This window comes from Tachyglossus aculeatus, chromosome 11 (assembly GCF_015852505.1).
Source record: "Tachyglossus aculeatus isolate mTacAcu1 chromosome 11, mTacAcu1.pri, whole genome shotgun sequence".
NCBI classification, from domain to species: domain Eukaryota; kingdom Metazoa; phylum Chordata; class Mammalia; order Monotremata; family Tachyglossidae; genus Tachyglossus; species Tachyglossus aculeatus.
In genome coordinates, this window is record NC_052076.1 from 34,539,590 (window position 1) to 34,553,967 (window position 14,378).

Here is a 14,378-nt window from a genome sequence, read left to right on the forward strand (position 1 = left end):
TGATTGATGAAGTGGGGAAGGTGGGATTAGAACCCAGGTCCTCTTGAAAATCAGACCCGTGGTCTTTCCAGCAGGCCACTCTGTACTCCCAAAATATTCCAGGGGTAACTACATCGATACTTCAAGAACACCACAGCGACCGCTTTCTGGAAACAATGTTACCACTGCGATGCTCCAGGGTAGCCAAAATTATCCTAATAACCTCTGGAGGAAACCTGCAGTACTACCTAGATACTTCAGGGAACTAACAAGCCCCTGGAGAAACAGTATGGCCTAGTGGATAGAGCCCAGGCCTGGGACTCGGAAGGATCTAATCCCAGCTCTGCCACTTGTCTGCTGTGTGACTGTGGACAAGTCACTTCACTTCTCTGGGCCTCAGTTCCCTCATCTGTAAAATGGGAATTAAGACAGTGAGCCCTATGCAGGACGGGGTCTGCGTCCAACTTGATTAACTTGAGTTGTGAGCCCACTGTTTCGTAGGGACCGTCTCTATATGTTGCCAACTTGTACTTCCCAAGCGCTTAGTACAGTGCTCTGCACACAGTAAGCACTCAATAAATACGATTGATTGAATGAATGAATGAGTTGGCCCCAGTGGGGGTCCTTCTGGTTCCCAGGCCCCTGCTCTATTCACTAGACCATGTTGCTTCCCTCTCCTCCCTCCTGCCCCCAATCCCATCCTCCAGCTCTGCTTCCCGGAATAATCAGCAGTGATCTCCGTCCCCCTCCTCCCCTTCTTCCACTCCAGACCATCTCCACGACGCCTTCCCTCTGAAGAAGTGTGGCTTAGTGGATAGAACACCAGTCTGGGAGTCAGAAGGACCTGGGTTCTAATCCCAGCTCTGCCACATGTCTGCTGTGTGACCTTGGGCAAGTCACTTCACTTCTCAGTTACCTCATCTGTAAATTGGGGATTAAAGAGTGTGAGCCCCATGTGGGACAGGATCTTTGTCCAACCTGATTAGCTTGCATCTACCCCAGCACTTTACAACAGTGCTTGGCACATAGTAAGCGCTTAACATGTACAATTATATTCCTCTGATAAACAAGGAGCAGTTGGAGGAATCAGTTATGACTTCAAAAACTCCCAGACACCCCAGGGGCAGGAGAGAGTAGTTCAGAAACACCCGGGCTGTCCCTGGAGAGGGGGTGGAGAGGGCCCGCCGCAGCCCTCACCCCTGCCTCCGTTCGTCTGACGGTATTTGTGCTGCCTTGAAGGCCACGGAGAGAGCGTGAGTGGGGGCTGTTGATATCATGATCTTTGGGTTATTTTCAGAGCCAACGCAGGGTGTGGGTTTGATGGGTACAAAGTCTCTCAGTCAGCTGGGGCAAAGCCACCCCAACCCTGGGATGTCCGACGTAACAACACAAAACCTCAATTTCCCAGGGATTGCTTAACACACACACACACACACACACACACACACACACACACACACACACACACACACACACACACAATCCCCCTTGGTCCTAGCTATCCTACAACAGTACTGGAGAACGCCAGGGGAAACCTCCCATTGTGCAGAGGAGAAAACTGTGGCCAGGGGCCTGCTGGAAATAGAACCCAGGTACTTCTGACTCCTAGCTGTCCCTTCCTTCCCATGCCACAGGTCCCTGAGGGAGGAGAGGCAAGATTATTTTATTGTAGGCCCCAGAAATCTACCCCAATATGTACTGCCATCTTACCTCCCAACCCCCCATCCAAGGCCAGACTCTTTCCATGTCCCCGCTCCCTGCCTGGCAGCTGAGGATGTACAGAGTCACCAGCCAGTGAAACTAATGTGCCTTAATGTGATCCAGGGCTGGCACGGCCAGACGGGTTTATCGTCTCAGTCTCGGGAACGAGAATCCTCATAAAACGGGGATGGGATTGTGGCTGACCCAGGAGCAACAGGCCCTAGGGTAGGGAGTCGTGGAAGCTGGACTCAGTGGTTAGCTCCCCCAGGGCCCACCAATCTGCAGGCTTGTGCTCACTGCCCAGCCCCGGCTAGGGACCTGTTGCCCACTCCATATCCTCCAAGGGCTAGCATTTTGGGACTCAGGATCCCTTCATCTAGTCTCCCCAGCTCCAGACACACCTCCTGTCCTCCCAGCAAATCATTTAAATTCCCTGTGCCTCAGTTTTCTTCTCTGTAAAATAGCAATCCAATACTTGTTTTACCTCTCTCAGACTGTGAGTATCATGTGGGACAGCAAGTGTGTTTGATCTGATTATAATGATTGCACTTGGATCTGTGAGCTTTGAATATCTGATATTCACCCCCACCCCTAACCTCACAGCACTTATGTACGAATCTTTAAATTATGTATTATAAAGTACTTATTTATTCATATTTAATGTCTCTCTCCCCCTCTAGCCTGTAAGCTTATTATGGGCAAGGAACCGGTCTGCTAATTTGATGTACTGTACTCTCCCAAGTGCTTAGTACAGTCCTCTACACATAGAAAGTACTCAGTAAATATCAATGGATTGTTTATATGTACACCAACACTTAGCACAATACTTGGTACCTGGTAAGAGCCTAACAAGTATCACAATGGTTATTTTTACTTGATAGCCCAGTGCCCCCTGGCCCCAGAATCTAGTCCTTGGGCTCCTGTCTGTAGCTGCTGCCCAAGAATAATAATAATAATAATGGCATTTGATAAGAACTTACTTTGTGCCATGCACTGTTCTAAGCACTGGAGTAGATACAAGGTAATCAGGTTGTCTCACGTAGGGCTCACAGTCTTAATTCCCATTTTACAGATGAGGTAATTGAGGCACAGAAAAGTTAAGTGGCTTGCCCAAGGTCACACAGCAGACAAGTGAAGGAGCCGGGATTAGAACCCACATCCTCTGACTCCCAAGCCCGTGCTCTTTCCACTAAGCCCCACTGTTCTTCCTTCTTCTAAGCAGCCAGGCACCCTACAACCTTCCTGGGGTTCTCTCTGTCCCCATCCAAACTTTTGGGGGGGAAGGGGACACCACCGACCGCTGGGTCACCATGAAGCAACTTGAAACCTAATAGTTAAAGGGTCAAGCTCCCAGAACCAAGGGAAAGGGTCAATATAGCCCTGCTCCAAGCCAATCTGCACCACCAACAAGAACACCAGGGGAAAGTCAGAATAGCTCCAAGGAAGAACTGGCTGCAGCCAGGAGGAGGAGGGTAGGTTAAAGTTATAGAGATTCCAGGACAAAGACCAGAGAGAGTGGCTAGAATCTCTCTCCGGGAAGACCCGGAAGAGTAGATGTGGGACCTTTCTGTCTGGATTAGGTGAGATGTGGTCCTGCCAGGAGGCAGGGGGATGGATGGTTTAATCTCTAATTATAACAGTAATAATAATGATGGCATTTGTTAAGCACTTACTATGTGCCACACACTGTACTAAATGCTGGGGTAGATACAAGATAATCAGGTTGGACACAGTTCCTGTCCCACAGGCCCTCTTCATCCCCATTTTACTGATGAGGGAACTAAGGCACAGAGAAGTAAAGTGACTTGCTCAAGGTCACACAGCAGACAAGTGGCGGAGCTGGGATTAGAACCCAGGTCCTCTGACTCCCCAGCCCTCGCTTTTTCCACTAAGCCACACTGCTTCTCGACCTTTGGTGGTCCATCCCGCTGCCTGGAGTCCCCGAGGGATGAGACCCACAGGATGGGGAGAATGAGCTCAAGAACTAAAAGCCACCTTAACCTCCAGTGGTGTGGGGAGGGGGCTGGTTGGGAGAGTGCCAGGGTGAGGGGTTGGGGCATCTCTCCCCCCCAGCCCAAAGGCATGGGCGAAACAAAGGGGTAAGCCGCACCTGTTGTCTCACAGGCACACGACCATCGCAGCTCAGGTGCCGGCCCAGAACCGTGATGCCATCTGAGCCTCCCTGAGCTGCAGACCCCAGTGGCTGGAGCTGGAGGGAGTGAGGAGGGGGCGGGGGGAGGAGGTTGAGAGAGAGCCATCACCCCCATCTCTGGAGAGAAAGCCCAGAACCCCAAACCTGGAAGTGGCCTGACCCTTTCATTCAGTCCAATTCCCTGCCTCTAGACCAAAGAGGGCCTTAAACCCCTCTGCCCCCCCAGGACAGAAAGCATCTGCTTTTTTGTTTAGACACCCCAAGGGACAGGCACTCCGTAAACTCTTTCAATCACCTGTTGCCATTGCCGGCAGACAGGAATTTTTTCCACACCATCTAACCCAGTTCTCTCCTGCTGCAATTTTAAGTCCCTGAGTGCTTTCTGCCTGTTTGGGCTCCTATACCTGGCTGGATGATAAGGAGACTCAGAAATGGAACTCACTGGAGGTAGGGAGGGTGATAGTCGGCCTGTGAAGTGGGAGAGCGTGGAGGAGGGATTTAGGCTTCCCTGAGGCAGGTCAAAGCAGTCCCTGGTTTGAGGGAGGGTCTTGGTTTTGGTCCCCAGATTCTCCCACCTCTGGCTTCATTTCACCCTAGGGCACAGGGCCCTAAGAGATTAATGGAAGGTTAGTGGTCTGTCCCCCCGACCCCCATCTCGCTGGAAGATTGGGGATCCTGGGAAACACAACCCCCATGACTCCCTCCTGCCCCAGCTTGCACAAGCCCCACCTCCGCATGGGGGAAGGTTGAACACATGTGTCCCTGGAGCGAACATGCTTGTTCGCTCTCATGTGATCTGCTGCCCACGGAAGACCCGGGGGGGGGGGGGGGGGGGGGGCGAAAGGAGGGATGGGCTTGACAGTCTTGGTTTGCGAGCTCTCCTCCTGCCCTTCCACCACCTTCCTCTTCCCGCCCTGGGCCCAGATCATATGATGCCTGCAGTTACCCTCTCTCCTCAGCTGGGCTCCCCTTCTAGGAGAAGCAGCATGGCCTAATGGATAGAGCATAGGTCTGGAAGCCAGAAAGACCTGGGTCCTAATCTCAGCTCTGCCATTTGTCTGCTGGGCAACCTTGGGCAAGTCACTTCACTTCTCTGTGTCTCAGTAACCTCATCTGTAAAATAATAATAATAATAATAATAATGATATTTGTAAAGCGTGTACTATGTGCAAAGTACTGTTCTAAGCGCTGGAGGGATACAAGGTGATTAGGCTGTCCTGCGTGGGGCTCACAGTCTTAATCCCCATTTTACAGATGAGGAAATTGAGGAATAGAGAAGTTAAGTGACTTGCCCAAAGTCACACAGCTGACAATTGGTAGAGTAGAGATTTGAACCCATGACCTCTGACTCCAAAGCCTGTACTCTTTCCACTGAGCTACGCTGCTTCTCTAGGGGGGGTAAAATGGGGATTGAGACTGTAAGCCCCATTTGGGACAGGGTCTATGTCCAACCTGATTATATTGTATACACCCCAGCATTTAGAACAGTGCTTGGCACATAGCAATCCCTTAAAAAATTCCATAAATAAAGATACAAAAAAGGAGTTAAGGATCCCAACACCAAGCCTGTGCCTGCTACCCACTGCCCCACCCGGCCGTGCCCATCTGAGGGAGCCTGGGGTGTGGCCAGGAAAGCCAGCCGGCCTCAGACCCAGATGGACCCCCATCCGGCTCGCCGCCCCAGAGAGGCTCACCGGGCCGTGGGCAGGGGGGAAAGGCGGGTGCCAGGTCTGCGCCACCCATGCTGGGACCCGGGGAAGGGCGCCCAATCCCCACCAAGAGAGAGAAAGGAGCGCTGTCAGACTGAAGCCGAGAATGAGCTGGTAGGATCCAGGATCCCCGCCTCCCAGCCCACTTCCACCCCTCAGACTTTGTCCGCCAGAGAGCTTGGAATTGAGTGGGAACTCAAAGGTCAAGTCACTCGAGCTGAGCTGATCCTGGTGGGAGTCTGGTTCCTTTCTCACTGGGCAAGCACGTACATATGCGCGTACACACACACACACACACACACACACACACTTACCAGCAATTCCCCAAATCACAGCCATACACTCAGTGACCCCAACACAGACAAAAATATCCATTTAGTCCCACTCTTCCGAAGCACAAAATTTTCTCTGAGCTAAAACCCACAGAAAGCAAATGGACACCAGCTACAGGGTTAAGTTCATGTCTACACACACACACACACACCAGGGTCTCCCCCAGCCTTCACAAACACCCACAAGTAAACATATGTGCACAGAGGCACACTACATCCCTTACATATGTGTTCACAACCTCACCCACCAACCAATTCACCCATAGACACCCAGGGACCCTCCTGTATAAAGGGAACCCAGACCCACACACAAATGTGACTGTTTGTGCCCTCATGCCCAGAGACACTCCCATTCCGCCCCAACACACACACATGTGCACAATTGCACACAGAGGCACACAGTTGTGTCTCCTCTGGCTGGTTTTACGGGACTCTCTCGGGATGGTCTCTCTGTGGAGAACATCTCATTCATTCATTCGCTCCATAGTATTTACTGAACACTTACTGTGTGCAGAGCACTGTATTAAGCGCTTGGGAGAGTACAATAAAACAACAAACAGACACATTCCCTGCACACAACAAGCACAATCTCTGGACTCAGCTCCCTCCCCGCTTCATGACTTAGGACCGGAGTTGGATTCTGAGTCACTTCAGCGGCCCTGCTCCCAAATCGGCAATGCAATTTCCATCTGGATAATAACAATAATAATAATAGTAATTATAACATTTGTTAAGCACTTACTATGTGCAAAGCACTGTTCTAAGTGCTGGGGGGATACAAGGTAATCAAGTTGTCCCATATGGGGCTCACAGTCTTAATCCCCATTTTACAGATGAGGTAACTGAGGTTCAGAGATGTGAAGTGACTTGCCCAAGGTCACATAGCAGACGTGTGATGGAGCCGGGATTAGAACCCATGACCTCTGATTCCCAAGCCTGTGCTGTTTCCACTGAGCCACGCTGCTTCTCGGGGGCTCCATCCCCAGCCCAGGTCAAAAGAGTTCGGGAGCGCTATAATATCATATGGTATTTGTTAAGCGCTTACTATGTGCCAAGCACTGTTCTAAGCCTTTGGGTAAGATACAAAGTCATCAGGTTGTCGCACATGGGGCTCAGGGTCTTAATTCCCATTTTACAGATGAGGTCACTGAGGCACAGAGAAGTTATCTAGCACTCGCATTAAAACTAGAGGGGAAAAGTCCTCTACATTTCCAGTTTTCTGGGTGGGGGGGCCTATTATATGTCAGCATGGAGGCTGTTTTTACAAAAGTTACCACTATGGATTGCGTGTTATACACTGACTGCATAATATATGACACCACATGAGGCTTCCATCTGGTTACGTGCCCCAAATGCGGGCGGCACGGTGTTTGTGGTCTTTGAAGCCGATCCAGGGAGGGCAGGGTATCGGTGAGGCATTATGGTAATACACCTGTTTCTCAGGCAGGTCCCCCCAAGTCAGGGGTCCCCCCTTTTCTCCCACCTCCGTCCCTGCTGGTGGCCAGCCGGGACCTAATGATGCTCTCAGCAGATTTAACGAGGAAGTGGGATTCCAAGCAGGTGGAGGCTGCGAACCCCCAAAATAATATTTACGTGTTTACGTTTCAACAGCCAGATTGAGGGCATTTCAAATTCAGAACCCCCTCCCACCCCCCGGCTTGGCACATGCTCCCTGCATTTTCTTCCCTTTGGGTGCATCCCCTCTTGCCGCTAGCCCCAGGCTCGGTCCAGCGAGCCCAGGGCCAACTAGGCCTCCTGGAAGCAGCTCCGGGCTGGCCGGGGAAGAGGTTCAGCATCCAATGCGTTGCAGTGCTTTGCACATAGTAAGCGCTTAACAAATGCCATCATTATTATTGTGTGACATTGGGCTAGTCGCCCAACCTCTCTGGTCCACCTTTTCTCCACCAAAGTGGGAGGCCTACTCCTGCCCTTACCTGCCTCTTGGAGCAGGTAGGAAGACACTTGGATGGGATCTGAAAGAGGGGTCCAGAGAAGAGCTAAGCAACTGGGATTTGGGAAGAATGCTATTCCTCAAGGCCTTGGGATTCACACCCAGAGTTCTGTAGGGTGGGAGCCAGGGAAACCCCAAGTCAGGAAGCGGGTCCGTATCCCTCCTTCTCCCCCAACACTCCGGTCATGAGTGTCCGGCTAGTGGCCACTGAGCAGTCCTGGCCTGGACTGGAGAGGTGGCAGGGAAGAGGGGGTTCCAGGGTCCCACCTGGGCACCGATTAGAGGAGCGGACCCAGAGGCATCCCCCAAAGTCCTCCTGCTTTTGTCCGGAGCGGGGAGTGAGGTGCAACACCTTGCACGCTGGGTTGGGAGAACCACCCGGTGCCCACACGTCGCCGGTCTGGCATCTTATTCCCCTCTGCCCCCTCCCCGTAGCCAGGACAGCTTCAGGGACGGGGGCTGGTGGGTACTTCAAGCCACCTTCCTCTCAGAAGAACCGGGTGGCTCCCCCCTCCTGCTGTACCCTTCTGGATGCCCCTTCATGCCCGGCAGCTGGCGACCACCTCTCTGTCCCATGGCCAGGCATGAAACCAGCCCCCTCCCTCTAAGGCCCTCTCCCCAGCTCAGACTCCAAGTTGTGGGCATCACCAAGACAAAGCCACGTGCATCCCCGTGCTCTCCCGGCCACGTTATAAAGGGGATCCCCGCGACCCCTGCCCCTGGGGACCCCTCCCCGTAGAGCATGGCGTACAGAAAGCAGCAATGGCGTAGTGGATAGAGCCCGGGCCTGGGATTTCGAGTCAGAAGGTTGTGGGTTCTAATTCCGGCTCCTCCACTGGTCTGCTGTGTGACCCTCAGTGGAAAGAGCCCGGGCTTTGGAGTCAGAGGTCATGGGTTCAAATCCCGGCTCCGCCAATTGTCAGCTGTGTGACTTTGGGCAAGTCAACCTCTCTGTGCCTCAGTTACCTCATCTGTAAAACGGGGATTAAGACTGCGAGCCCCCGGTGGGACAACCTGATCACCTTGTAACTTCCCCAGTGCTTTGCACATAGTAAGCGCTTAATAAATGCCATCATTATTGTAAGTCACTTCACTTCTCTGAGCCTCAGTTACCTCGTCTGTAAAATGGGGATTAAGACTGTGAGTTCCATGTGGGACAACCTGACTTCCTTGTATCTTAAAACAGCAGTTAAAACAGCACTTGGCACATAGTAAGCGCTTAACAAATACTAGAAATATTATAATTATCTTGGGCAGCAGAGGGTTAAGCCCAGGCGCGGGGACTGGATCGGATTTGCCTCCTAAACGCATTTTCCAGTTCATTCGCCAGCACAATACACCCCGGACGGTCCTTGCCGCCCTCTTCCCCTCCTAGGACAGGGGAGCCCCCCTCCCCTCTTTCATCGTCTCTCCGGGACCCGGAGCCCTCCAGGCTTAACTCCTTCGGGGCCGGAGGCGCCCATCTCCCCCCGGCCGGTCCGCCTAGTCCAGCTGGCATCCCCTGGCAGTGAAAAAGGGGGAAACTCCAAACCCACTCACCCCGCCCCAGAGCTGGCGACTGGGGTGACCGTCCCCCTCACGGCTCGGGGTGGGGGGAAACTGAGGGAGGAGGAGGTGGTGAGCTCTGCACACATTAAGCTTTCAATAAATACGACAATAAATGCTCAGAATCTGCTACCAAGGCCGGTGCCCACCAGCTCGGCCACCGACGAGGGTCCCCGCCGGACCCGGAGATGACCCTTAGGATGATTATTGTGCATTTATAAACCCCGGTGTGTTTCCAAACTGCTGGCCGAGCAGACAGCTACTTATTAAATAAATAAAACGTGATTATTATTATTATTTTTTTCTCCCCCCTCCCCACCCTCCCTCCGTCTCCTCGCCTCACCTGCTCCCTGCCCAAGCCCCGCTCAACTTTGGGCGCCCGGCCGACGACCCCTGCCCCAGGGATGATAATAATAATAATAATAATAATAATAATAATAATAATAATAATAATAATGTCATTTGTTAAGCGCTTACTACGTGCAAAGCACTGTTCTAAGCGCTGGCTGGGGGATACAAGGTGATCAGGTTGTCCCACGGGGGCCTCCCATTCTTAATCCCCATTTTACAGATGAGGTAACTGAGGCTCCGAGGAGTTAAGTGACTTGCCCAAGGTCACACAGCAGACATGCGGCTGCCCACTATTTTGGGCGCCCAGCCCGACGACCCCCCACCCCCACCCCCGGCCCGGGATGCCCACTACTCCCCGGCGTCCAGCCGGGCCAGCTCTGGAGGGGAAGCGGTCCAGACTGCGGGCCCGTTGTTGGGGAGGGACCGTCTCTCGATGTTGCCAACTTGGGCTTCCCGAGCGCTTAGTCCAGTGCTCTGCACGCGGTAAGCGCTCAATCCATACGACTGAATGAATGAAGGGGGGCACTCACCCGGCAGGAGGGCGGCTGCCAGGCTCAATGCCAGCCACCACCACCGCGGGCATCCGGAAGGTGCGGGCAGCGCCGTCCGAGCCATTGGGGGGTCCGAGGGTCCGGGGGGAGGGGGGTCCGAGGGTCCGGGGAGAGGGGGCTCCGAGGGTCCGGGGGGAGGGGGCTTCGGGGGGCGTCTCCCCTCTGCCCCCCTCCGAAAGGGGCAGAGCCTCCTCCAGGAACCTCTCGACGTCCGGATCGGGCGCAATTAACGGGTCCTGGCTGGGGGGGTCCGGGCTTGGTGCGGCTGGTCTCTGCCCGCCCCCCTCCCCCCCGCCCGGCTCTTCCACGCAGTCCTCTCGGGGGCGGGAGGGGGGCCGGTGCGGGGGACCCCGCGCCCCCTGCCCCTGCCCTGTCGGGGTGTCCCGCGGGGGTCCGGGGGCGCTCAGACCGCCCGCGGCGGGGGGGCGTCCACCATGGCTCTGGCTCCGTCCTCCGGGACCGGCGAGGGCGCGGTGGGGGCGGGGGGGCGGGGGGGTCCCGGGACCCTGCTCCGTGGGGCTGGGGGCCGGAGCTGCTGGGATCCTGGGCATCCGACGGGACAGGAGGAGGAGAAGGGGAGAGGAGAGGAGAGGAGCCCCGGGGTTGCCAACAATGTAGCCCCAGCCAGGGCGCACAACCCAGGCTCGCCGCCGCCGCCGCTGCTCGGCCTGGCTGTGACGTCAGCCGGGGAGGGGGGCTCCAGGGGGAGGGGGCTATGGGGGGGACGGGGAGGGACAGAGGGAGGGCCTTCCCTTAACTCCTTCCTACCCCCTGGCCCAGCCGCCCCCAGGGGCCGGGACATCCGCGGCCGCCCCACGCCCCCCTCCCTCCCCAAACCCAGGCTCTCCCCTCTCCCCTTTATTCCCCGCCCCCTCTGGGAGCGTCCTTTGAGCCTTGGGGGAGCACCGGCGGAGGAGAAAGGAGGAGGACGCAGCGGCCCCTAGCGGCCAGAGCGGGTGGAGGGACCGGAGGGGACGGGGGGGACTCTGGGGTTCCCCGGGGACGCCGACGGGACGGGGAGGGGGCGCTGGGGACCCGGGGGGTGGTTTCATTCATTCATTCATTCATTCATTCACTCAATCGTATTTATTGAGCGCTGACTGGGGCTCAGTGGAAAGAGCCCGGGCTTTGGAGTCATAGGTCGTGGGTTCAAATCCCGGCTCCGCCACTCGTCAGCCGGGTGACTTTGGGCAAGTCACTTCACTTCTCTGGGCCCCAGTTCTCACATCTGTAAAATGGGGATGAAGACTGGGAGCCCCATGTGGGACAACCTGATCACCTCGTAACCTCCCCAGCGCTTAGAACGGTGCTTTGCGCATAGTAAGCGCTTAATAAATGCCATCATTATTAGTCCTGGCTCAGTGGAAAGAGCCCGGGCTTTGGAGTCAGAGGGCATCGGTTCAAATCCCGGCTCCGCCACTTGTCAGCTGGGTGACTTTGGGCAAGTCACCTCACTTCTCTGGGCCTCAGTTCCCTCATCTGTAAAATGGGGATTAAGACTGTGAGCCCCAGGTGGGACAACCTGATCACCTTGTATCCTCCCCAGCGTTTAGAACAGTGCTTTGCGCTTAGTAAGCGCTTAATAAATGCCATCGTATTATTATATTATTCTCTGGGCCTCAGTTCCCTCATCTGTAAAATGGGGATTAAGACTGTGAGCCCCATGTGGGACAACCTGATCACCTTGTATCCTCCCCAGCGCTTAGAACAGTGCTTTGCACATAGTAAGCGCTTAATAAATGCCATCATATTATTATATCATTCTCTGGGACTCAGTTCCCTCATCTGTAAAATGGGGATTAAGACTGTGAGCCCCCTGTGGGACAACCTGATCACCTTGTAAACTCCCCAGCGCTTAGATCAGTGCTTTGCACATAGTAAGTGCTTAATAAATGCCATTATTATTATTATTATTCATTCATTCAATCGTATTTATTGAGCACTTACTGTGTGCAGAGCACTGTACTAAACGCTTGGGAAGTCCAAGTTGGCAATACATAGAGACGGTCCCTACCCAACAGCGGGCTCACAGTCTAGAAGGGGGAGACGGACAACAAAGCAAAACATAATAACAAAATAAAATAAATAGAATAAGTGTGTACAAGTAAAATAAATAAATAGAGTAATAAATCTGTACATACATATATACAGGTGCTGTGGGGAGGGGAAGGAGGTAAGGCGGGGGGATGGGGAGGGGGATGAGGGGGAGAGGAAGGAGGGGGCTCAGTCTGGGAAGGCCTGGGAAGGTTTAGAAGGAGGGGGATTGAATTCATTCCTTCATTCATCCATTCCTTCCTTCCTTCATTCATCCAATCGCATTTATTGAGCGCTTAGTCCAGTGCTCTGCACACAGTAAGCGCTCAATAAATACGATTGAATGAATGAATGAATGAGCAATTACTGTGTGCAGAGCATTGGACTAAGCGCTTGGGAAGTAATAATAATAATGATGATGGCATTTATTAAGCGCTTACTATGTGCAAAGCACTGTTCTAAGCGCTGGGGAGGTTACAAGGTGACCAGGTTGTCCCACGGGGGGCTCACAGTCTTCATCCCCATTTTCCAGATGAGGGAACTGAGGCGCAGAGAAGTTAAGTGATTGGCCCAAAGTCACACAGCTGACAATTGGCGGAGGCGGGATTTGAACCCATGTCCTCTAACTCCAAAGCCTGGGCTCTTTCCACTGAACCAAGCTGCTTCTCTATAAGTACAAGTCGGCAACATATAGAGACGGTCCCTATTGGGAAGAGATGGGCAGGCGGATCGCCGGGATTCCTGGCTCGTCTCCGGCCTCCCGCCTTCTCCGGGGGAGGAGTCTAGGGGATCGTCCGAGATGAATAAAACTAATGATTATGGTATTTGCTGAGCGCTTACTATGTGCCAAGCACTGTTCATTCATTCAATCGTATTTATTGAGCTCTTACTGTGTACAGAGAACTCTACTCAGCGCTTAGGAAAGTACAAAACAGCAATAGAGACAATCCCTGCCCACAACGAGCTCACAGTCCCTAGCTGGGGTAGAAACAAGGTTAGACACAGTTCCTCTCCTACAAAGGGCTCACAATCTTAATCTCCATTTTACAGAGGAGGGAACTGTGCCACAGAGAATAAATAAATAAATGATGGTATTTGTTAAGCGCTTACAATGTGCCAAGCACTGTTCTAAGTGCTGGGGTAGATACAAGATAATCAGGTTGGACACAGTTCCTGTCCCACATGGTGCTCACTCTCTTAATCCCCATTTTACAGATTCATTCATTCATTCATTCAATCGTATTTATTGAGCACTTACTGTGTGCAGAGCACTGTACTAAGCGCTTGGGAAGTACAAGTTAGCAACATATAGAGATGGTCCCTACCCAACAGCGGGCTCACAGTCTAGAAGCGGGAGACTGACAACAAAACAAAACATATTAACAAAATAAAATAAATAAAATAGTAAATATGTACAAGTAAAATAGAGTAATAAATCTGTACAAACATATATACAGGTGCTGTGGGGAGGGGAAGGAGGTAGGGCGGGGAGGATGGGGAGGGGGAGGAGGGGGCTCAGTGTGGGAAGGCCTCCTGGAGGAGGTGAGCTCTCAGTAGGGCTTTGAAGGGAGGAAGAGAGCTAGCTTGGCAGATGTGGGGAGGGAGGGCATTCCAGGCCAGGGGGAGGACGTGGGCCAGGGGTCGACGGGGGGGACAGGCGAGAATGAGGCACAGTGAGGAGGTTAGTGGCAGAGGAGCGGAGGGTGCGGGCTGGGTTGGAGAAGGAAAGAAGGGAGGTGAGGTAGGAGGGGGTGAGGTGATGGAGAGCCTTGAAGCTGAGGGTGAGGAGTTTTTGCCTGATATGAACTAATTGAGGCCCAGATAATTTAAGTGATTTGTTCAAGGTCACAGCAGACTAGTGGCAGAGTGGGATTAGAACCCAGGTGCTTTTGACTCGCAGGCCTGTGCTCTATCCACTGAGCCACGCTGCTTCTCTACTACTACCACTTCTAGGCAGAAACAGTCCACATTTACACAATTGCAAACCTTTCCGCATTTTCACATAGTACATTCACAGTGAGAATGTGCTACTGTGCTTGCACATGAATTCACATACAGACATAGTCACGTACG

General features: G+C 53.3%; 1 protein-coding gene across 1 annotated transcript in view; it reads right to left on the minus strand.

Annotated features, from left to right (window-relative positions):
* The window catches only part of NECTIN1 (nectin cell adhesion molecule 1), a 66,793-nt gene extending 55,971 nt beyond the window's left edge, over positions 1-10,822 (minus strand). Inside the window, exons 1-2 of the mRNA XM_038754302.1 lie at positions 10,460-10,822; positions 10,251-10,389 (exon numbers count right to left, since the gene is read on the minus strand). Of these exons, the coding sequence (XP_038610230.1) occupies positions 10,251-10,389; positions 10,460-10,822 (502 nt within the window). The remainder of the gene's footprint in view (positions 1-10,250; positions 10,390-10,459) is intronic.
* Positions 10,823-14,378: the final 3,556 nt, after the last annotated feature.